The sequence below is a fragment of the Micromys minutus genome (assembly GCF_963924665.1).
Source record: "Micromys minutus genome assembly, chromosome: 16".
Lineage (NCBI taxonomy): Eukaryota > Metazoa > Chordata > Mammalia > Rodentia > Muridae > Micromys > Micromys minutus.
The window spans coordinates 34,408,715-34,433,680 of record NC_137985.1 but is presented as its reverse complement, the minus strand read 5'-3'; the positions used below and the strand labels follow the sequence as shown (position 1 = coordinate 34,433,680).

The 24,966-nt window shown below is 46.1% G+C and overlaps 1 protein-coding gene across 2 annotated transcripts in view; it reads left to right on the top strand.

Moving 5' to 3' along the window:
- Nucleotides 1–24,966, top strand: part of UBASH3B (ubiquitin associated and SH3 domain containing B) — a gene marked incomplete at its 5' end in the record, with an annotated part of 132,363 nt that overhangs the window by 99,706 nt on the left and 7,691 nt on the right. For both annotated transcript variants that reach the window (XM_080929930.1, XM_080929929.1), the window contains 8 exons: nt 1,920–2,118; nt 4,892–5,061; nt 10,010–10,218; nt 15,263–15,395; nt 17,121–17,241; nt 19,061–19,183; nt 20,860–20,952; nt 23,696–23,840. In XM_080929930.1, coding sequence (XP_080786056.1) covers nt 1,920–2,118; nt 4,892–5,061; nt 10,010–10,218; nt 15,263–15,395; nt 17,121–17,241; nt 19,061–19,183; nt 20,860–20,952; nt 23,696–23,840 — 1,193 coding nt within the window. The remainder of the gene's footprint in view (nt 1–1,919; nt 2,119–4,891; nt 5,062–10,009; nt 10,219–15,262; nt 15,396–17,120; nt 17,242–19,060; nt 19,184–20,859; nt 20,953–23,695; nt 23,841–24,966) is intronic.

The following is a 24,966-nucleotide window of genomic DNA, read 5'->3' as shown; positions in this document are numbered from 1 at the left end:
CTTCCGCTCCCCACAGTAATGGGGTTGACTTACCCACCTGAGTCCCGCACAAAGCAGGATGGTAGCTGCCTTTGAAAACAATTTTCAAAACTACATTTTGCTTTGGGTTGTTTTTCCCCCCACTTCTGGACATAATTCTCACTTGGTGTGTGTCTCAGGTAAAGGACATGTTCCTCACACCTTGTCTCTAGCAACCTCACTCTGAAAATGAAATCGATTATCACTTCCTCTTAGTCATCCGAGGATCTTGCAGGGGAGCGTTTAGGGTTTAGAGACGCTCATCCTTCCTCCCAACCCTCCAAAGAGGGTAGGTGGATGATGTCATCACTCCCCAGCCTCATTCTGTCTTTTTCCCGAGGAGGATCACAGGAGTGGTGCTGGTGAAGACGGCAGTTGTCTGAGGAGCAGCTGAAAGAGTGCCGGAGGCTGTGGCCCTGCTTCTTTATCTGTCCTCACATCCCCCTCCTCCCAACTACTCCTCCTCTTTTCCCTGGTCCTCTTTTGAATCTCAAGTATCTTCCTCTCTCTACCTCATCCCCTAGAAATAAGGCCTCTAGCTGAACTGGAACCTCACTCTTTGGGAGCTAGTAGGCTGACTGGCTAAGTGAGCTTTTGGGTTCTACTACCTCACCCCTCCTGGGTTGGGCTTACAAGCACCACGTTCATAACTGTCTATAACTCCAGTTTCAAGGGACTCAACACAATATAATTCCTGAGTGCCGTGCCTGGAATTTAAACTCCGGTCCTCATGCCCCCAAACCAAACACTTCCTCACACTGGTCATCTCCCTAGCCTGCCTTTTTGGCAAGGGCATGGGCATGAGGCAGGGTTTCAAGTATCCCAGGGTAACCCAGAACTCACTCGCTGTGGCTGAGGATGACCTTGAACGACCGATCTTCCCGCCTTCACTTTATCAGTGCTGAGTTTGCAGATGCAACCTCAACACGTCTCACTTATTTCTCCCCACCCAGTTTAACCTGGTGTTGGAGACGGAATCCTCCGCCTCCTGCGTGCTAGGCAAGCACCCTACCAACTCAGCTACGTCCTCTGTTTCACCCTCCGGGTTATTTTTATGTTTGTAGGTAGGTATATGTCTCTGCACTACTTTCATGCCTGGTACACACGGAGGCCAGAGAAGGGTGTTGAGTTTCTTGGAACTGGAGTTATAGACAGTTGTGAGCTATCAGGTAGGTGCTGGGAACCAGATGTGGGTCCTCGGGAGGACAACAAGTGTTCTTAACCTCTGAGCCATCTCTCTCCCCAGCCCCAAGCACTTACGTAACTGACAGATTATGGTATCTGGTGTGACCGTATGTCAGCATTATAGAATGTTGACTGAGCCAATTCCCATATATGCTGCCTAATGGTTTGTGCTACGAACTTGACCACCTACTACCTTCATCTTCTTGCTTGTCTTTGGGGATGCGGATTGAGCACAGGGTCTCTATCATACTAAGGAAGGGCTCTAACCCTGCACCCCGTACCCAGCCCCAAAATCCACCCTTTCCACGGTTCTCAAGAACACACTGCACAGCTCCTAGCTGTTGTTACACAGTGTTGTATTTACTGTGAAATTCCGTTTCCTTTAACCAGCGCCTTGACCCCAACCCTGGGTTTTCGTTTTCTGCTTAACCAATCAGATGGCAAGGTTCCCAGGAACCACAACAGACCAAGGAGCGTGGGAAGAGGTGTCATGATGTATTCCTTAGTTTCATTTGCCCACTGGATAGACAATCAGTGTCTGGATAATTGAGATCCCAAAGCTCTTCCCCACCCCGTGGACAGGAATGGATGCTGGTTAAGTAACTGCATCATTGGCCTCAGCACTCTGGGGACAGGCTGAGCGCTGAGGGGCTGCGGGCTTCTCTCTCTCCCCCCCCCCCAGACTATAATGAAGCCTGTCTGTTCTCCCTCTCCAGTGCGAGGACAGCAAGGTGGAAGCTCTGGGAGAAGCCCTGCAAACTACTGTCAGTCGATGGAAGTGTAAGTTCTCAGCCCCACTGCCTCTGGAGCTGTACACCTCCTCCAACTTCATCGGGCTCTTCGTGAAGGAAGACAGCGCAGAGGTCCTCAAGAAGTTCGCAGCTGACTTTGCTGCAGAGGCCGCATCCAAAACAGGTAAATACCTACAACTGTCCGCCTAGGCCTGGATCTCAGTATCAGAGGTGGAAAGGTCAGGGATGGGAAGTACTTATGGGACAGTCAGCCTGCAAAAAGGAGGTAATTTATTCCGGTTCATAGTAACACGGTTTTTAGCCAATGGTGGTTGGCTCTGTAGCCTGCAGGCCTATGGTGAGACAGAACATCCTAGTGGGAGTACGCAGAACAAACCTACTCACCTCAAGGGGGCCAGGAAGCGGGAGGGAGTGAGTCCCAAGGTTCCCTTCAAAGGCACATCCCAAATAACCTAAGTTTGTCCCAGTTGGATCCACCTCTTAGAGATCCCACCTCTTCCCCAAGGTACCACGGGATTTGTAGCCAGGCTTTCAAACTTATGACATACGGGGGACTTTTAAGATCAGATGGTAACCTCTTCAGAGGAGAGGGCAGGAGACAGGGTGGGCAGAGGATCATGCAGAAACGGACCCCTCTGGCAAAGAAACACCCCCTCGTGCCTTGTGAAAATACTACACCTCTTTGTGTTCTGCTGACCTGCCTAAGTGCTCTCCCGTGCCTTGTTCCCCGACTCCCAGGGACTTAGCTGTTCACACTGAACTGTTCGTTTTAGCCCGGTGTGGTCTCCATCTCCTCTAAGTGCAGATGTAGGACAGCATCCTTCATCCTCTAAGCTCCCTCACTTATGCATGCTTTTATCTGGACCTGGCCATTCATTGTGTAGCAGTGGACATGGGGGGGGGCACTTCAGAGTGAATCATGAAAATATTCAAGTTGGAGAGGGTTGGGCCAGTGGTTATCTTATTGTGCAGTTGATGTTGAAATAAGGGCTCATGTAGCCCAGGCTGGCCTTAAAGTTATTTTGTAGCTAAGGCTGGGCCACAAACTTTTAATCTTCCTGTGACTGGTTTCTGGGCGCTGGGATCCCAGCTGTGTGCCACATGTGGCTTTCCCTGTTCCTGGGGATAGAATTTAGAGTTTCATGCTTGCCCCCCTAGAACAGCTGAGATGAATTCATACCCCCCAGAATCCAAGTGTAGAATGGAAAACTGGGGGATACCCACATTTAGGGGTGGCCAAAGACCGGAAGACCTGATCCAAGCCACACAGTTTACTCCTTTGGCTCCTAACCCTCAGCAGTTCTCGTAAAGGCTGTCGGTCTTCCCTGATGTTTTGCATGTGTGGTGGTCCTTCAGAGAAGCCCCCACATAGAGTTTTGCCCAAATCACTGCAGGGTCTGCTCTCGAAAAGAACTGTGGGCCCTGAAGAGACTCGCTGTGGTTTGGGGAGGGGGGTTTCTTAGATTGAATTCCCCCTCTTCTGCCAGAGACCAGCCATGGGTTTACTAAATTAACAGAGAAAGGAAGCATTTCAGAGATTGAATAACAAGAAGAAAATCACCTCTCTTCTTATTTTCTAAGTCCCACTAAATATTGTCAGCCCATTAAATCTCTACAAGAGCCAAACAAAACCCCATATCCTTTACAAATCAGGAAAGCAAGACTGAGGCAGACAGAATGAGAGACAGTCAAGGAACTGTTTCCTATGAGGGAATGGAAGACTGTTCCTCTCCAAGAACCCAAGGTTACTAAGAACTTGGTGGTTTCATGGCTTTGTCCCTGCGGTCCCCTCTGGTGGTGATGTGCAGAACTGCATGACCCTGACTTATCTTTGTGGAAAGTAGGTCATTATGTCTTTGCCCTAGAACTCACACCTGTGTAGTCTAGAATTACTGGTTCACCCAGATTCCTTCTGCAAGTATATTTAGTGTTGTTCTTCTTTCTGGGTGGCTCACCCGTGTGCATCATTTCATTACCAAGTACTGGAGAGCCAGAGTATAGATAGTAGAAACAGCCACAAGCATCTGCCTCACGGACTCAAGCCACAGAAATGCCCCGCAGTATAATAGGAAAAGGGCGAAAACCCAAAAGACTGGCTTCCTGCTCTATCTGACCCAATAATTCTCTGAGACTTGGCTGACTCCCTTCATTTCTTCTCGGTTCTCTCCTGGGAGGTAGGCAGTGCTTTCTCACGGACCATACAAAGGGGAGCTGAAGCTTATCCCTTACGTTGGTAGGTTTGTTCCACCTTATTTTTAGTATTTTAGAATAATGGTATGCGTACTTCAAATGCGTGGACCCAACCCAGAGTTGTGTCATCCTGAGGGAACATTTGCAAATATGTAGTGTGTTTTGGGGGGTATGACTTGGGGTGCTGCTGCTATCCAGGGGGTAGAGGCTGGGGGGTGTTACTAAACACTTCATAACATCCTGGACAGTTCCCTACAACTATTCACATACGTGTTGTTGCGAAGGCTTACTTTATACTGCGAGGTTCCCCAGCTCCCTCCTTTCCACCACACCCCCAGAATCCAGGCTATCTGATCCCAGATGAAGACAAACGCTCCGGCAGTCACACAGTCACAAACCCTGCTTTGCATTTCCCTATCAATCACGTTGTCCCTTTAGGTCTCCTTCATCTGAATAGGGGGGCTGGTGATGGGTCCCTGGACTTGTCAGGAGGAGTCAACCAAAAAGATGAACCCAAACCCATCCCCAGCTCCTGCTGAAAAGCCATCTGTCCTGGCTTTTTATCTCTGGAGCAGTGAGTCGGTTGGGGCCTGGGATCTGCCCCTTTAATTCCTCTGCTGCCTCTCCCAAGGAGTGGCTTCTTTGTTATTTGGGGAACAGGACCCCTTTCTGGGCCCAGTTTTCTATCTCCTCCATTGTTGTGATTTCTTCTTTCTAACCCGCGAACGCTGCCTTCCTTTTTCCAGAAGTGCACGTGGAGCCTCATAAGAAGCAGCTGCATGTGACGCTAGCCTACCACTTCCAAGCCAGCCACCTACCCACCCTCGAGAAACTTGCCCAGAACATCGATGTCAAGCTAGGGTGTGACTGGGTGGCCACCATATTCTCTCGGGATATCCGATTTGCTAACCACGAGGTAATGCTTTTCCACAGCCCTGCGTAATCCCAGGCAAATCCCACGGATATTTGATAGCATGCTCACATTTAGAGCATGCAAGGTACCACTGGGCATGCAGAATGTTTTAGATTTTTGCCCTCAGTGTTTTAAGGGTCACTGAGGTGACTCGGTGGGTGATGGCATTTGCCGTCAGGCCCAAGTTCAATTCCTGGAACCCACATGTTAGAAGGAGAGAATGGAATCTTACCTCCCTGTGCGCGCGCACACACACACACACACACACACACTGAACACATTTATAAGAAAGGAGCTTTGAGTCCAGCAAGGGAGCGGGGACAGACAGATGTAAAAGGGAATCTCCCTGGTCCCTTTGAGAGGCTGTGAACTCTACAATGGAAGATGTGACTGAGCACAGCTGAGTCCCACTGTAGACAAGCGGGTCTAAGTTTTAGCATCCTTCTTTGGATGCAATCAGCATGGCTTTCCAATCAATCACACGGCTCTCAGAAGGACCCTGGTCATCTTTTTTATCTTAAAGAAAACCAGAGGTTGACTGTCTGCTCTGAAGCAGCCGTACAGTTGAGGCCACAGGAAGCGGAGCCTCGGTCTTTTGATCAACAAAGTCAGACGATCCATCCAAGGAAAGAGCACGTATAGTAGCCCTGCGGTGTCTGCTGTTCCCCTTTCTCTCACTCTCTCAGCTATCAGAAGGTACTCTTTCACAGGCAGGACTAGGAGATGGGAGATGGCCCGATGCAGGGGTAGGCGTGCTTGCTGTGCAAACACAAAGACCTGAATACAAATCTCCAGCACCCACAAAAGCCCATGTTCCTGTAGCCTCAGTGTTGAGGCTACAAACAAATCCTAAGAGCTTGCAGAAGTTCATGGTGAGCTTGGGATGGAGAGACCCTGACTGAAGGGAATAATAGAAGACACCCAACCTCTTTCTCTGGACTCTGTATGTACACACACAGGGCCACAAACACGTGGGGGCATGCACTTGTTACACATACATGCATGCATATACTACATACACAGTGCAGACATGCACAAATTCATGGCTTTGCAATGACTTTATTTTATTACAGCGTATTGTTAGAACTTCTCTATTTTATTATTGGTTTTGTTCTCAATCTATAAATTAAAGTTGACCATAGCTATTAATAGAAAAATATATAGTATACACTTAACACAATATTCAGAAAGTGTTTGGCACTATCTACAGTTTCAGGCCTACCCTCTGGGTTTTGGAATGAACCCATGGTTAGTGGACAACTACTGTTGTTAGATGGAAAAAGAAACTGTCTTCTAGCTTAATTACATTTATTAAACAATGGTTACATGTTTCTCAATTGTTCAACTATGCCTAAAGGTGCTATTGTTGTTAGCCCATGACCTCTGACAATTCTTTTATACTTTCTTAACATGTCAAAAACAAAAACAAAACCAGAAACAGACAGAGCGCCTTGCTGTGCCCAGGCAGACTCAGTGTTTGGGAAGTGTTAAGAGCCAGTCTAGGAACCAAAGCTTTGAGGTGAGGTATGGCACTTTGGGAGTGGCAAGCCCAGGCCTTGCCTGACTTTCCAGGTGTGAATATTCTTCAGTCGCTGGTCCTGAGACAGACTAAGCAAACTACATCTGACTGTAAGGATTTTGGCATCTCCTAGAATCACCAAGAATGATCCTTAAGGATACTAGAGAGAAGTGTGGTGAACAAACTCTTTTTCCACAGACAAAGGCAGAAGGAAAGGTCAGGGTTGATGGTGCACTGGCCTCATGGAAGTCACCTTTGTAAGAGGAAAAGGTGTATGGAATTTTACAGGGTTTGTCTTCTAATGAACACTGCCCTCTGGTGAACTCCAAGGGTAACTGCTTTTCTGCGTGACCCACATTCAGCTCAGTCTGTGCAGAAGGAAAGAGGCTGCAGATACCCACATGAATTATTCTAAAAATAACTTGACCCCCTTTATCTCTTACTTGTGAAAGCTCAATTATCACGGTCTCGTCTGATAAGGCGTCCACTGTCCCGCTAGGTTCTCTCCGGCCTTTTGGTCTTCTGGAGTCCCTTGGGTGTGTGATGTTCCCACCTTCCTCCCCCTTCATTCTGTTCCCAGGAGGAAGACAGAATAGAAATCAGCAATTTCTCTAATCCACAGGATGGGAAAGCAGCTCAGTTTGTAGAGTGCTCGCCTGGAATCCATGAGTCCCCTGGGTTCGAGTTCTGCCCCCACATAAAAGTGGACATACTGGTACACACCTGTAATCCCAGAGGCAGGGGATTGGAAATTCAAGGTTATCCTCAGCTACACAGTGAGTTCAAGGCCAGCCTGGGCTATGTGAGTCTTTGAATAAAACAAAGCAAACAACAACAACAACAAAAAGCCCAACCAAGCAACTGAAGAGCAAGCAAACAAACAAACACCCAGGCTGAGGAGGTGACTCGGTGCAAGCCTGGAAGCCAGAATTCAGTGCTCCGGCACTCACGCCAGGAAACCAAAAATGGTGTGCACGTACCTGTAGTCTTAGTGTTGGGGAGGCAGAAACGGGGATCCCTGGAAGTTCCAGGTTCGGTGAGAGTCCTTGTCTCAAAAAAATAAGGCAGAAGGGGAATGGAGAGGTAGCTCAACAATTATGAGGACTCCAGAACCATGGGAGCATGCGTTGCATTACTAATTACACCCTGGCCTCTGGTTATAGTATTATATTTGCTGAACTCCTCTAATTTTTAGGTTCTACAATCAATCCACGTTATTTACTGTCCCTCTACCATATGCCTAGGATATTTTATCTTCAATCCTCCTTGAGCCTTGGTGTTCTCAGGGATGTCTGAAATGGCACACTCAGCCTTTTTTGTTTTGTTTTGTTTTTAGTGTTTAGTTTGTTTTTAGTTTTTCGAAACAGGTTACTCTGTGTTGCCTTAGCTATCCTGGAACTCGCTGTGTAGACCAGGCTGGCTTCAAATTCAGAACTCAGAGATCTGCCTGCCTGCCTCTGCTGGAATTAAAAGTTTGTGCCATCACCACCCGGCATGATGCTCAACTTTAAGTGCTGTGACTGGAAGACTTCTGCATTGCTCTAAGTTCTCTTAGGGGGAGGCAGCACTGTCAGGCCAGAGGTGCTGTTTTGACTATTCCCTGTTCCAGGAGAAGTGATGCTGTCTTTCCCTGCTTCTCCATGTGCCTACCCAGAACTGAGCTTAAAAGAGAGTTTTAGTGACTAACTTTGTTTTTTTTTTTTTTTTTTTTTTAATAGTACAGAATAGAGCTTATTCGGGTCATGGGAAAGTTAAGAGGGTGAAAGAGAGAGAGAGAGAGAGAGAGAGAGAGAGAGAGAGAGAGAGAGAGAGAGAGAGGAATAAAGGAGTAAAGGCCACCATGAGCACATGGAGGGAGAGGGGGAAGGGAAAGGGAAGAGGATAACTTTGTCTTTTAGACTCTGCCCTCTGAGAGAAACCACGTTTTTCTGTCTTTTTCCTTTAGAGACTTCTAGAAGAAAATGGCTTATTTGGTTTGGTTTGGTGTTTTGTTTTGAAGTAAGAACTTACTCTGTAGCTCAGGCTTGCCTAGACTCACTATGTAGACCAGGCTGTATCACCTCAAGTAATCCTCCATCTCAGCCTCCCCAGGGCTGAGATTTCAGCCCTACACACAGTAGAGCTCTATCTTTACTGTCTGTTGTTCTGGCGGCTCATTCAGCCCTCCCAACACTGGCCTCAGGCCCCTTGGTCAGGAAACCTGGCCCACCAGAAGCACCTATAGCCCTGTGAGGCTTTGACCTTCTGCATTTCCGCACAACATCACATTTAACCTTTAGTCTAGGCATTGATGGAGGCCAAAGCTGAAAACTCTTAAGATGGGAGTCAGAATATAGAGCCTGTCATTTCCAGACCCAGAGCCTGAGGGAAGCCTTCTCCACCTTTCTGGCTGTCTGGAAACATGTAAGATAGGTTATAATTTCCTTCCTATGAAGTCTCTTGCTGGTGATAAAAAAAATAAAATGAATGGCTAAGGCTTTAAAAAAAATGTCTAGGATTATGATGCTTTTATACACCAAGAAAAGAAGCACCACCCCCATTCAAGTAGGATACATCGGCCACATGGCCTGGCCTCATAGCTACCCTGGGGGCCTTTTCTGAACTCAAAGAATGGACATGTGGCCTCCATCTGCTCTCTGGTGGAAGCTGGTTTCCTTCTGGTTATACACGTTGGTTTCTAGGATAGACAGATTTGGTTCAGGGTCTTTGTTACTATGTAGGCTTAAGGAAGGCCTTGAAACCATGGGCTGCTTTGTTTCATCAGCCGAGTCACAGAGAAAGGGTCGTCCTTCTGCGCAGCACAGTGCACAGGCTGCTCTTGCAGAGGACTTGGGTTTGGGTCCCAGTACCCACATGGCAGCTCACAACGTCCTGTAACACAGTTCCAAGAACTCTGATGCTCTCTTCTGTCCTCTGGGGGCTCCTGTATACACTGACGCCACACACTACACACACACAGAGAGAGAGAGAGAGAGAGAGAGAGAGAGAGCGAGACAGAGACAGAGACAGAGACAGAGGGACAGAGAGATCCTTTATTCCCAGTGTGAGTGACTCCCCCTTGTCCTGCCTGTGAGCCTGTGTAGAAGACAACTGTCCTCTAACAATTCCCATCTGCCTAGTGCTTGCCACAGAAATTGCCCAGAGGAATCTTCCAGCTTTCTGTGAGTTCCTGAAACCTACTTCTGAGTCCTGACAGGAAGTGAAAGCATGGCTAGCGGGGTTGGAAGGTTCTGGAACACCAGGCACCTACCCATGAAACAATAGTGAGAGAAGTGCTTTTTCATCAGAAGCCATGTCTGCCCAGAGCCTGTGACCCCAGGGACTCCCTGCAGTGCACTTTGTCATTGTGTACATAGCGTACTGTGTAGGACCTCAGGTTCTACAAGGACTGGTAGACGAGTTTGGTCTCATGGCTCTTCCCCTCTTTTGCAGACGTTACAGGTGATCTATCCTTATTCACCTCAAAATGACGACGAGCTGGAGTTGGTCCCGGGGGACTTCATCTTCATGTCTCCCATGGAACAGACCAGCACCAGTGAGGGCTGGATTTATGGCACCTCCCTGACCACTGGCTGCTCTGGGCTGCTTCCTGAGAACTACATCACCAAGGCTGATGAATGTAGCACCTGGATCTTCCATGGGTATGTAGACCCACTCTCTGTCCCGTGCGGGGTCACTGCCTATCTGGGTTCCTGGTGGGTAGCCAACCCGAGGCTGCAGGCCATCTCTGGCTAGAGGGCAGCAGCATCCCATGCTGAGTGTATGTGTCGCTGTGTGGCTTCTGTTTATCTCATCCTGGGCCATTACTCTGGAGGGCTGACGCCTTAGAGCAGCTAGACAGACACCTCCTTCTATGTCAGCCAGAAAGGTGAATGGCTAGCAACATAGGAAAGGCACTTGCCAAAGAGTCTGATGACCCAAGTCCAAACTGCAAGGCACACATGGTGGAAGGAAAAAAACCAGTCCACGCCAGACACACACACACATACACACACACACACACACACACACACACACACACACACACACACGGCAACATGCACATGAACACAAAGATAAATAGATAAATAGAAAGATGGTAGGTTGATAAATAGATAGATAAATAGATGGATGGATGGATGGATGGATGGATGGATAGATAGATAGATAGGTAGGTAGGTAGGTAGGTAGGTAGATAGATAGATAGATAGATAGACAGACAGACAGATTTAAATGTCCTAAAATGTGTTAATGGGGGCTGGAGAGATGGCCCAGCAGTTAAGGGGTTAAGAGCACTTGCTGTGACATCATAAGGAACAAAGATCAGATCCTAGCACCCACAAAGTGACTCACAAGCAGTTGTAACTCCAGTTTAGAAAGATCTAACTCCCTCTTCTAGCCTATGAGACCCCCACATATACACACACATAAATAAAAATAAATACATTTTAAAAGATTGACAGTGACTAAGGAACTCGTGGTTATCCTCTGTCCCACCCCTACTAACACACACATACAGTCATGCATCATATGTGGAATTTGGGTCAGGGTTTGCCCTTGAACATGGTAACATCCCTTAAGTTGTATCACAGCGCCCTAACAGCTAGGTCTAAGCTCACTCTGATGCTATTCAGACAAGTCAGCCAGTGATTCAGTCCTCGGAACATCTCCCCAAAGAGAGGCCTGCACATGTGCTCAGCACGGACAGTAATCTGCTGGGTGAAACACAGCTCACGAGTCTTGGTTTTAGCAGTGGGGCTATATGTGGGGGCAGAGTACACACATGGGGTCCCACCGACCCCTGTGAGTCATCTAACCTCCTCCCTGAACTAGGGTTCAGGCTCCACCCGGGGGACAACTGACTAATGTCCCCCAGGGCACCATGGAAGGCCTGTGTGTCATCTCCTTTTACTTTGAAGATGACTGTTAATGATATTTCTTGGGAACTTGTTTGAAATTAAACTCTCAGGTGCAAGGACTGGGCATCGAGACTCTGATTAAGAAGATGAGTCTTAGTCCAGTTATATTCAAACCCCTACTCTCTCATACAAACCTTGTAGAGCAAAGCTTGCCCAAGTTGAATTACTACTCTGGGCCACCATAAAAGAGCTAATCATTGCACATACAGGACAAGCTGTGGTGGTGGCCACAGTAAAGAACAGCTCTGCCAGATCTGGGGTGGCTGGACAGCAGTACTTTCAACAGAATACCCACTAATGTTCTTGATTAATTTTTTTTTTTTTTTTTTTTTTTTTTTTGTCTGTGTTTACTGGACCTCGTTAAGCTAAATGTCTCTTCCATTAAAAAAAAAAAAAAAAAAAAAAAAAAAAAAAAAAAAAGTCCTGACATATGAGTTGCCTGTTGCTACTTAGTCCCAGAGGTAGGAATGACACACAGAGGCATAGCTGGGCCCCACTGTGAGAGAAGCCTTCTCATGCCTAACCAAAGATGGTCAGTCATGGGGAGATACAGGAGCCATCTGGCTTGATGCTGGCCTGCTTCAAGAAAAGTTCTAGAGAGGGTTCAGGCAGTGTACAGAAACTTGGGATGACAGTTGGCTTTATTCCTCTCCTCACCCAGTGCTCCTGTGCCTTCTGAATGCCTAGGAAAGTGTTTTCCTTCTCATTGCTCTTCCTCGTGGTCATTTGTTCCTGAGTGTCCCTAAGTACCTTCTGGGTGATGCTGACCCCTTGTCAGAGTAGGGTGACCTGCTGACCCTCACACAGGCCTAGCATGTTCTAGGCAGGAGATGAATCTTGCTGCTCCCAGAGAAGGAATTCTCCATGTCAGGCCTATTTCTTCTCCATCCTGGCCTGACCCCGTCCACGGGCTGCCCAGGGAAAGCTGGGTCTCTTGATTCTAGTGACATTGAAGATGGGAAGGAAGCTGCCATTCTCACCAAGGGAGCTGGAGGGAGAGAAAAGGGCCTATCATTTTCTTCCCAGCTGTGATACAATAAAGGACTTACAGTCGTGGGCAAGGGAGATGTTGGAAAGATTCCAGACAGCTAGACACTGGAGGCCCGGAGCTTTGATGAGCCAGACAGGAAAACTGAAGTTTCTTTGGTTGTGTGCCGTTGGGAAGGCTCTCTGCTTAAAATAAAGGAGAACAGCTGGTCCATCAGTGTGTGAGTGGCTCAGCTTTCCTTGGGCTACAGTGACTTAAATGTACCCATAATAGGTTTAATTAGGTGGCACATCATACTAGAAAGATACGGCTCCACTGAGATACAGGCTCCTGGCTCTACCTCATAGGCTGTGAACAGGAACAGGACGCAGCTCAGGGCCTCCTGGTGCATCGGATGTGCACGAATTTGTAGATCATTTTTAGGGTCTGACAACGATGCCTGAACATATATTCAGGCTGAAGACATACTCAGTTGGCAGAGTGCTTGTGTAGCATGTCAGAAGCTCTGGGTTTGAGTTTCAGCATCACAGACATATGGTGTGGTGGCACACGCCCGTTATCCCATTACTCGGGAAGTGGAAGCAAGATGATCGGGTGTTTGAAGCCAGGGGGGACTCTGTGAAACCCCATCTCGAACAGAAACAAAAACTGGCCAATCATGTGTAGGGTGAAGAACTTCTAAGGGCAACAACGAGTCCCAACGTAATAAATATCATATGGTTTCTTGAGAAGAAAAAAAGCAAACAAAAACCCAAGCAACTCCTGACCCCTGACCTGACTGTGCCACTGGAGGGATTTTACTCACAGGACCCGAAGGCGACATACAGTGATGCTTGTTTAAGGACTGTTCACAATAGCTAAGTCGGGAAGTTGGTGTCAGTGACGTACACGGAGGGATGAATAAAGAAAGTGTGAGTGTATGCAATGGAATTTGATCTAACAAAAGCAAAAGGGAAATGTCATAAGTGAATTAAGTTAGGGAAACAAATACTGCGTGTTTTCTCTCACCAATCATAAATTTTAGATAAGTACATCAAAGCGTGTGTGCATACATATGTACATGTGACATGAATGTAGAAGTGAAAACTGTTTAAAGGAGTTTGGGGACTGTCTTAGTTGGGGTCTTACTGCTGTGAATAGGCACCGTGACCAAGGCCGCTCTTATAATGTAATTGTGATGACATTTAATTGGGGCTGGCTTACAGGCTCAGAGGTTCAGTCCATTATCATCAAGATGGGAGCAGGACAGCATCCAGGCAGGCATGGTGCAGGAGGAGCTGAGAGTGCTACATCTTCATCTGGACGCTGCTAGGAGAAGACTGGCTTCCAGGTAGCCAGGACGAGGGTCTTAAAGCCCACACCCACAGTGACATACCTACTCTAAGGCAACACCTCCGAATAGTGCCACTCCCTGGGCCAAACATATTCAAACCACTACAGGGACTAATGGAGGGGACACATGAGGACAGAGGGAGTAGAGGGAGAAAATGTGACCAACATACATTGTTAACTGTTTTGGAAAAAGGTATCTGTGTCCCTGGTTCCCCCAGCCACAAGACAGTAGCCCTGGCAGTCCTGGAGCTCACCATGTAAAGGAGGCCTACTTCAAATTTACCGAGTTCTGCCTACTTCTGCCTCCAGAGTACTACTGTGCCGCCACGCCAAACACCAAAGTACTTGTATGGAAACGTCCTTATGAAACTCAGTACTGTGTACAGTGAATACATGTCAAAAAAAAAAAAAAAAAAAAAAGCTAGTGGTGGGTAATTTTTTAAGCCAATAATAAATAATAAATAGCTTTCTGATTTTAGAAAAGATGAAAAACTTCAAAAGTAAAAGCATACTGTGTTAAAGGTAAATTCAGCAGAGTGGGTACTTGCTAACTTGCCAAGATTGTTAGGTCTAGAGATGTAAACCCAGACTTGGTAGAGCAAACTGGGCCTTCCCAAGAACAAGAAAGTAAAGATTCACATACTTCCCTTTGAGGTTGCCAAGTGACCCAGGAGATATTTGTTAGGGCTGCCCAACAACCGTTTTTAAATAGAAGTTCTCATTACGTAAAGCTACTGAGTGCAGGAATTTCGGGGTGGAATGTTTGGGCAGCTTTGCTCTAGGCCCAGTCTCCTCCTGGCCTCTGTAGTTACAGTGGCATAGTCTGAAATAAGATTCACAGCGCCAAACATCAGGCAAGAGTCAGACCCTCGGAAATAACCCGGTCTCTAAGCATCTTCTCGGAGTTGCTATGGGAGGTCAGTACAGTGCAGGAGACTGAAAAGGGCAGGTTAAGGGATAAGGGTCACGTTCCTGAGAACCGCAGAACCACAGGCAAAGGGGTGCCCAGAGCACATTTCCGCTCACATTCCTCGGATGGAAATAACCCCGGGGAAAGTTTAAAGGCGACGGGAACTGTTTATTTCTCTCCGCCGAGACAGAAAGAGCTGGAACGGTGCTACATAATTGATACCTCATTATTCTTTAACATGTCTCTGCTGCCAACCCTGCCTGCAGCATTCTAATAAGCCTAGCGTCACTGGACCCCATCCCTGCCCAAAGGGGTGAGTGCATCTTTCCTCAGCTCTGAGAACTGTCTGCCTTTGTTTATTAACTGCGAGACTTCGGTTAAAAAAAAAAGAACACGTTCTTGCCTGGGGATGGGGTGCTCCCTACTCACATTCCCAAGCATGCGTGACCAGACAGTCCTTTGTGCTAAGTCCCATACTCCTGTTGAGCTTGAGCATGAACAACTGATGACTCCTGTCCAAAGAAAGCCATCAACCCCTTCCTCTCCTTCCCCTGCAGTTCCTACTCCATCTTGAATACGGTATCATCCAGCTCACTCACGTTTGGAGATGGGGCCTTAGAGAGGCGGCAGTATGAGGATCAAGGACTTGGGGAGACAGCACCCCTCACTATCATCTGCCAGCCCATGCAGGTAAGGCTGATCATGAGGGTCATGTCCTTGGATCTAATCTTGATGGTTTTGGTTTTTGCTTCGTTTTGATTTTTTGAGGCAGGGTTTCTTTGTGTGGTCCTGCCTGTCCTGGAATTCACTTTGTAGACCAGCTGGCCTCGAACTCAGATATCCCCCTGCCTCTACCTCCCAAGTGATGAGATTAAAGGCATGTACCACCACCACCCAGCTAGTCAGGATGCTTTGAGGACCATCCTCAGCACTGGCCTTGCTTCTTCCAAAGGGTTCCTAACCTGATGAGGTGGGGATTGAACAAGATCACAGAGACACAGCAATCCAAACCTAGGAAGAGACGGGTGAGCTGGTGGTACTGTCTGTGGACAACGCCACATGAGTTTGAGCTTGGAAGCAAGGTCATCCCAAAAAAGAGGCTGTCTGTCTTTCTACTTGGATCAGTAGAATGAGCTTCTTAGTATAGCAATGGGAATTGAACTCAGGACCACTGGAAGAACAGTAAAGTGCTCTTAACTGCTGAGACACCTCTCCAGCCATGCAATTCCCCTGGCATAGTGAGAATTCAGTATACTGGTGACACTTTGGGGACAGGCTGGAGAAGGAAGTAAGTGTGTTAGTCAAGCAGGACAGAGACAGAATTGAAACTTCAACATGTGAAGGATAAAAAGGGGTGTGTGCTTTGTCCGGAGCCCAGGGTTTGAATTAAGGAACATCAGGAGAGCAGGCAGCAAAGTTCACAGTGCCAATCCACACATTAGCCCTGGCAAAGCAACAAGAAGCCAATGGAAGAGCTTTGGCCAGCAATGACCCAGCAGCCTGAGGCAACTGGGAAGATCCGATGCATCAGCAAGAAGGATGTGGTTCCTTTATCTATACGGTTCCACTAGCAGCTGTGGAAACCAGTACTTGGCTCAACTTGCCGGAGTCACCACATATGATGCATCGATCTCCCCAGCCCATTTCTGGAATGGCAGTGCCAGCATATGGAATGAAATGCATATGCCAACATATATGCAGCCCAGATCACAGCACACATGATGACTAGAATATGCAAAGCCTGGCCACAGAGGTGGCTCAGCAGTTAAGAGCACTGACTGCTCTTCCGGAGGTCCCGAGTTTGAATCCCAGCATCCCACATGGTGGTTATAACTGTAATTCCAGCCCTACTGAGTTCTTCCACCTCTGTGGACACTGCAGGCACATGGTCCTAATACATGCAGGCAGGCAAAATACCCATACACATAAATAATACAATTATAGGAAAAAGAATATGCAAAGCAGGCCACTGAAGATAAAATAGACATAAGGCAGACATGTGTGACAATGAAATATCTCCCTCCCAGAAAGAGCTGATGACACTTCTCTTTGGAGGAGAGAGCTGTCTAGATGACTGTCTGTCCCCACATTAACGGCTGGCTTGACCTGTAAACTGTACCCTGAGTAACCCTTCTGTTGCAGTAGGGGAAGCAAAGAGTATAGTTTTTTCATAATCCCTCACACTCCAAAGCACCTACAGATACTCATGGGAGCCGGAGGGTGACTGCTGAGGTCGGCAGGATGAGTTTATTATCCTTACTTTACAAGCCGGCCAGATTAGCCTCATGGCAGTCGGCGAGATCATCAGAGTAACACACTGGCAGGGTTTTCCTTGAGCCCAGCTCTCTTGGCATGCACACAGGGTAGTCTGTGATGCCACATGTATCTTTACTCCTTGTCCTCCTTCCTCTGTAGCCCCTGAGAGTCAACAGCCAGCCTGGACCCCAGAAGCGATGCCTCTTTGTGTGTCGTCATGGGGAGAGGATGGACGTCGTATTTGGGAAGTACTGGCTATCCCAATGCTTTGATGCCAAAGGTGAGTCTCTCTGTGGTTTTGTTTACCCACAGTTAACCACGGTCTAAACCTAGTAAGTGGAATAGTTCAAAACAAGCTGTCTTAGGATTTCTACTGCTGTGATGAAACACCATGACCCAAAAGCAAGTTGGAGAGGAAAGGGTTGATTCATCCCACACTTCCACACTGTAGTCTCATTGAAGAAAGACAGGGCAGGAACTCAAACAGTTCAGGAACCTAGAGGCAGGAGGTGATGCAGAAGCCATGGAGAGGCGCCGCTTACTGGCTTGCTCAGCCTGTTTTCTTATAAAGCCCAGGACCTCCCACCCAGGGATGATGCTACCCACAATGGAATGGGCCCTCCCACATCAATCAGTAATTAAGGAAATGCTCTACAGGCGTGCCTATAGTGTATATCGCCATTCTCTTATTTAGGGTTTTCTCCTCTTACATGAAATAAACTTAGCATAAACATAAGCAATTTGTATGTGTCATATTGTAATCCCTCCATTCTGGGTCATGTGATAAAAACCTCAGGCTCTTCAACTGTGCCCCACCCATGTCATCATCCCTTTTTCCAGTGTCCCCACGGTATAAATACTACCCACCTACTCCTTGGTTTTCTAATCTAGCATCAGAGTATCACAGTATCATTTGCCTCTTCTCATGTGACCACATAGATAGAGTATTCTTTCATAAGAAGCCGGAGTATGATACAATAAGATGTTTTACGCAAGACATTTATTTTATTTATATTTCATCACAGAATAGCATTTTAATATTCCTGAACACTGTGGCTGACTTATAAATTAAATGTTATCCTAGGGATGTTTGTGTGGATAAAACATAGTCTCCTAGGCATTCAGGCATCTAGTGGGGCTCTTGGGATGCATCTCTTGTGTCTAAAGGGGACTGCTGGTGGTTGGTGGGCTGCACAGCAATGCATACCTGTTGCAGCCTCTAGGGGGCACCATCAAGCTAGTTTTATGTACAATGAGTCATTTTAAGGTAGTTAGAACAGTGTGACGTTAGAATTCCTTCAGGGTAGTGCCAAGTTCCATTTGGAATTTATTTATGGTTGCTTGGGTGGAGAAGCCATTGTCTTCAAAAGCCTTGGTGTTGTTAAACTACCAATTACTGTTGTAATTTAATGAGTTTCACGATTGAAAGTGTCATCCAAGCAAGGTCACAATTTGGTTATAAAATGGTTGTTGGCACACCCTGTGCAATATCAAAATTGAATAACGGTATCAGATAAAATAACAGATGGGAATGAAGCTTGGGTATCGTCCATGATCATGTGTACTCAATAAACGATTTCATTCTCTTGGGGGAAAAAGGTAGTTAGAAAATCCCTGGAATCTCGAAGCCCTTGATTGTTTTAACTTTTAGGGAGAGATAAGCGTTTCTGTCCCCATTCTATAAACTGAGGTATCAGGAAGCCAAGACTAGCTGTGGCTTGCTCGTGTTCATACAGCCAACGCTGCTCAGAGAAATGAACTGGTTCTGTGTCCAGAATTCCTGCCTTACATCACCGTGGGCCCATCCAGTTCGGGTCAACCTTGAGTGGCATTTTAAGAACAGGAGCACTCCTTTGTCCGGTTGTTACGTTTACGGAGAAATCCCCTTGTTTCTGTCCTCGGCAGATGGTACTAGATTCTAAGTCAGCCTTCGGAAGAAAAGGCGTCGGATTCGATATTTCCCACTGGCTTCAGATGGAAATGATTTGTATTTGATTCAGTATTTTTGACCAAGAAGGAGGAGGGGTCATAATCACTGAAAAAAGTTTCAGGTAAACAGGAGTCTACATAGCCTTTATTTGATCTTCTTCTTCCCCTAGGCCGCTACATACGCACCAACCTGAACATGCCTCATAGCTTACCTCAGCGGAGCGGCGGTTTCCGGGATTACGAGAAAGATGCTCCAATCACCGTGTTTGGGTGTATGCAAGCAAGACTAGTGGGTAAGGACTCTCCATGATCACATAGCATCTCCTGGCTCCTGCAACAGACTTGGAACTTTCCTTTGTGTTTGTTTGGTTGGATTTTTGAGACAGGGCCTTATAGACCAGGCTGGCCTGGAACATCAGATGTCCCTGGCTCAGCCTTCTTGAGGGCTGGGATTACAGCTAGGCTCCTGTGGAGAAATAAGAGAAAGAAAGTCAGGCTTGGTTTACTCACGGGTGTGGTAGAGGAATCAGCTGAGAGCTCATGATAGCAGCATCTGCCAGAGTGGTAGAAGAGAATGTAAGGGTAAGGAAGTGGTTCAGGGGCATTGCTGAATTTGCGGAGGCCCAGTGTTCAGTCCTTTGAAAGTATTTTCTCTACTGATTGTACAGAAACTATGCCTGTACTCTTAAGTCATTTAATAGTGACTAATTTAGTAATGAGTCGTTACTTATTGATCATTTACTTTGGGAAAGCTCCTGGACTAGACAAGGGAGACCCAAGGGTGAAGTTGCTGGAAATGCATGCATGTCTTGTGGATGAGCATAAGACTATAAGGCTGGCTGGATAACAAACTACACAGAGTATGAGGGGAATAAGAAAGAAAAAGGGTAGAATAAAGCAATGAGAGAGGGAGGGAAGGAGAGGACAGAGGAGGGAGAAATTATAATTAAAAGGCGTGGTGAGCTAGGTCCTCAAGTGGGAGTCATTTGAGTAAAAAGGGAACAGAGGGAGAAAGGGGTAGTTCTTGGTGTGGAGGACAATTAACAAAATCACAGACGTCAGACATAGCATCGAGATATCCCTACGAGATTCGGTCAGTAAGTAAAGGTGCTTACAACAAAAGCCTTGTGACCTGAGTTCAATCCCCAGAACCTACATAAAGGTGGAAGGAGGGAACCAATTCTGTAAAGTCGACTTCTGACATCCATATGTATACATTCTTTCCTTCTCCCTCCTTCCCTCTCCCTCCCTCCCTCTCTCCCTCCTTCTCTCTCTCCCTCCTCCCTTCTCTCCCTCCCTCTCTCCCTCCTTCTCTTCCTCCCTCCCCCTCCCCTCTTCCTCCCTCTCTCTCCCTCCTTCTCTCTCTCCCTCCTCCCTTCTCTCCCTCCCTCCCCCTTTCCCTCCATCCCCCTCTCCCTCCTCCCCCCTCTCCTAAGAATAAACACATAAAAATAAAGAGCATTAAGAGTACAGGAGATTGTGCTCTTCCTGTTTCTAGAGCACAGGTTGAGGCAAGTCAAGAGAAGGGACTGTTAGGATGAACAAGTCCATGGAAGACACTGACACCACATGAAGATACTTACGAAGTTTATCTAGTATGGAAAAGAAGGGAACCACTCAAGAAAGCATTAGAGCATTGGGTGTTGGGTTTGCACAGCTCCGATTCTGGTTAGCCCACTGAAATTGTAGCGAAGTCTGACTGTTACGGTATCGGTCCTCTCCTTGGTACCACAGAGCGGGGTTCAGCATCTCCGTTGAAGAGGTCAGAGCATTGTCCTGTTGGTAGACCTCCCCTAACAAGGCGTTTAGCTTCATGCTGGCGCCAGAAAGAAGGAAAGGAGAAGGCAAGTCTCTGCGAGCTCCACCTGGGGAAGGGAGGATTGTGGGTCAACTTGACACTGTTCCCCTGAGGCTCAGACGATGCCCACATGAATCTATCATGCTGATTCTCTGTTGGTTTGCTTTGCAGGTGAAGCCTTGTTAGAAAGTAGCACTGTTATTGACCACGTCTATTGCTCACCATCCCTACGTTGCGTTCAGACTGCACATAATATATTGAAAGGTAAGACTCTTGCCTGGATAGAGGTTATGTTATCCCTCCACTTCCTGTCAATTACTGCAGTTATGAAACTTCAAAAATGGAACGTTTACTTTGTTTTTTTGTTTGTTTGTTTGTTTTTGAGACAGGACTTCAAGGGGACGTGTAGCCTAGCTTACCCTCAAACCTACAGCAATCCTCCTGCCTCAGCCTCCTGAATGCTAGGATTACAGGCTTGAGCCACCATGGTTCACAGAAATCTGGAACTTTTATTGAGGTTTCTTTTATAAAGTGACAACCTTGCACATACTCCTGACGGTATAATCCAGATAAAAGGAGAGTTTTTTCAGTAAGGATTTTAAGCTATCTTGGATAGATTGTGGCTATACAGAATATTTACATCTTTTACGGAGAGGATTCTTTTTGTATTTAAGCAATAAGACCATCTTGCCTGGCCTTCAGATGTTTTCAGTAGTAACTGAGCTGTTGGGTGGTTTACACCATCACCATCTAAGTTTCTTCAGTTGATTGGAAAGACTTATTCTACACCATCACCATCTAAGTTTCTTCAGTTGATTGGAAAGACTTAATTTATTCATTTATCCATTCATTCATCATTTACTTTTTGAGACATGGTCTCACTGTGTTGCCTTGGTTTGTCTGGAGCTCTCTGTGTAGACATATTGGCTTCACACTCATAGAAATCCACCTGCCTCTACCTCCCAAGTGCTGGGATTAAAGGTGTGCACCACCATGCCCTACAAATTGGAAGGCTTTCAAAGCTCCCTTGCTATAACAGCACTCAACTTTCAAGCTTAAATCCATGTACACTTCCATTGGGACAGTCTCTCTTCTCACCCCATTGGAAGAAAGACTGGCCAGAGAAACAAATGAGGCAGAAATAAAGAAGCCAGCAAAGAATTGGACACAACACTCGAGTTCTTGGTTCTTTAACCTTAAGTAAACCTTTCTCTCGGTACAGAGGCATTTGTTATTAACACAGAGAAACTGGACTGAATGCAATGTAAAGAGAGTTAAGCAAATATAAAGAAAAAATGTGTACTCAGAGGGAATCACATGATGATAACATAGAACTTGGACACTGTTAGAGATAAATGTTCAACATCTGGTTCCTTGATAAACAAAGTGAGTAATGGATGTGATGTTCAAGTATAGTGTAAGCTACTGCACAGTAGTCAGTGTCAAGAGAATAGCTGGAGGTTTTGAGTGTGAGGTTTTGTTCTGTAAGACATCATGGAATTTACTATAGAGAGAAGAGTTGTAACATAGAAATGAGCTGGGTGTGGTGGTGCACACCTGTTATCCCAGCACTCCAGAGGAAGCTGAGACAGGAGGATTGAGAACTTGTAGCAAGCCTAGAGTACATAGAGAGACTTTTGTCTCTGAAGGCAAAAAGAGAGTCAAAGTCTTGGACAAATTGAGTAATGACTTTTGGAGGGGAGAATCTCCCTTAAACTGTAGCAGCCAGTATACATGGTAGAGGTGCAGGCATAGTAATAGATTCACATGTTGGTAAAACAGAAATTTTATTTTTTTAACACATGCTTTATGTATAGCTGTATAACTTACATATTAAATAGCACTGTAAAATACAAAACCTACAAATCTTATCCAAACCAGTGTACTTCTGACTTATGTGATTCATTGAGTCTAGTAAGAATGGAATAAGTACCTTGTAATTTAAAAAAAAATTTTTTTTTGAGACTGTGGTATAATTACATCATTTCCCCTTCCCTTTGCTTCCCAAATGGCCCCCAGACCTCTCCCTGCAACTCTTACTTCTTTATTCCTTATTTGTTACATGTGAGTGTGTATTTCTAAATACGTGAGCACAACCTGCTGTTTGTACAATGCTACCTGCGTGTTTTCAGGACTGAGCATTTAGTGTTGGACAGCCAATCAGCATGCTTGTCCCTGGAGAGGACCACCACTCCCACTCTGAGCATTCCCCAGTTGCCCATGAGTGCTTGTGTAAAGTTGAGGCCTCTTGGGCCTCCTCCATGCCCCCTCCACCCTCATGTCTGTTGGTGTCATCCTTGTTCATCTTTAGGCAGGCATGTTTGTGAACCATCATGGGCATAGCTTCTCATATTCCTAGGAGACATAATCTGGTAGCAAACTCCCCAATCCTCTGTTTCCTCCAATCTTTCTGGTCCCTCTGAGCCTTAGGTCAGGGAGTGTATGTAGATGTATCAGAGTGTTTGTTTGTAGATGATGTGTTGGAGTGTTTGTAGATGTATCCATCAGGGCCGGGCTCCACAGTTCTGCATTTTATTGGCTGTGGTTTTCGGTAATAGTCTCCGTCTGGTACAAAGAGAAGTGTTCATGGTGAAGGGTGAGGACACACTTATCTGTGGGTACAAGGACAAACATCTAGTATGTGGTTAAGGATTGTGCTGGTTTAGTAAAGTGTTCGTTCTCCTCCAAGATCCATAATTTCACTAACCTTGAGTTAGCTAGGCTTCTGGTACCAGGCATGGTTTCCCTTTTGTTTAGAGAGCTGTTGGTTGCTGCCATGGTATGGATGCCATTACTACACCATTAGAGTTATCCTGGCATGCCATCATCATTGTGGCTCAGAGACATTATAGCTAAGTAGGACTTATGGTTTCTTCCCTCCTTTGAAAGCTTGCATGGTATATCCTGGTCTACCTTGTCATGTTTTATAACAGTTTATCCTGTGGTTCGTTTTTCTGTTGACAATATGGTGGGACTTGTCTCATCTTGATTTTATTTCATCCCTAAGGTTTACAGCAAGACAATCACTTGAAGATTCGGGTGGAGCCGGGCTTATTTGAGTGGACAAAGTGGGTTGCTGGGAGCACATTGCCAGCATGGATACCTCCATCAGAGTTAGCTGCAGCCAACCTGAGTGTTGATACAACCTACAGGTAACCCTTGACTTGTTGTCTTCCTAGAGCCCTGTGTCCTGTACTGTCACTAGGCCATGTTCACCAAACAGATGATGGACCTAGCAAGACCTACAGGGAGTTCACAGTGGTGGAACCCAAACATGAATTTAGGAAACAAAACTGGGGGACATCCAGTGTTTACTGGTATTTAATATTAGCATAAATTACACCCTTTACCCCACCCAGCTTGTGTTCATATTTCCTAACTATTATATCTGCTTTAGTGTGATATAATTTTGTATGTTAGGGGCATACACACAAAGTGGTCATAAAACAGCTCAGTGGATTAAGGATATGACTGTGTGTCACCTTCCATTTTTTCTTTAAGTTTTCCAAATCACTTGTTCTTTTATCCTTTTGAGAAAGAGTCTCATTATGTAGCCCAGGCTATCCTGGAACTATGATATATCTGTGATCCCGGAAAGTAAAAGTGAATAAGATGAAGATGAGTGTGTGTGTGTGTGTGTGTGTGTGTGTGTGTGTGTCTGCACACATATAAGCACTCTACTGATCTATGTCCCCAGCTCAGATAGCTAATTTTATCTATGAGATAATCCAAGTGGCTTGCCTGTGATAAAACATTTAGTGGCCATGCATGAAAATAATAACAGTATTATTATTGTAAGAAATTAACGTGTAGGGCTGGAGATATGGTTCAGTGGTTAAGAGCACTGGCTGCTCTTTCAGAGGTGCTGAGTTCAAATCCCAGCAACCACATGGTGGCTCACAACCATCTGTAATGAAATCTGATGCTCTCTTCTAGTGTGTCTGAAGAGAGCTACAGTGTAGTTATATATAATAAATAAATACATCTTTTTAAAATTAACATCTATTAATATCTATTACTGTTTTTCTGTGCATCAGGTTCTGTGTGTTCTGCCTTGGAGTCATTCTCCTCCTGGTCCATTGCTGTCTCCGTTAGAACACACTCTGTGCTGGGTTTTGTTTTTTCTTTTGTTTTGTTCTGTGGGAAGGAAGAATTGGTATTTTGTGTGGATGTTTTTTTAATGCTCCTAGGTGAACAATCTGCATGCCTAGTAAAGAACTAACAAATGCTAATACCATTGTTACAAAGTGACAATACCATTCAAAAACCCACCCACAT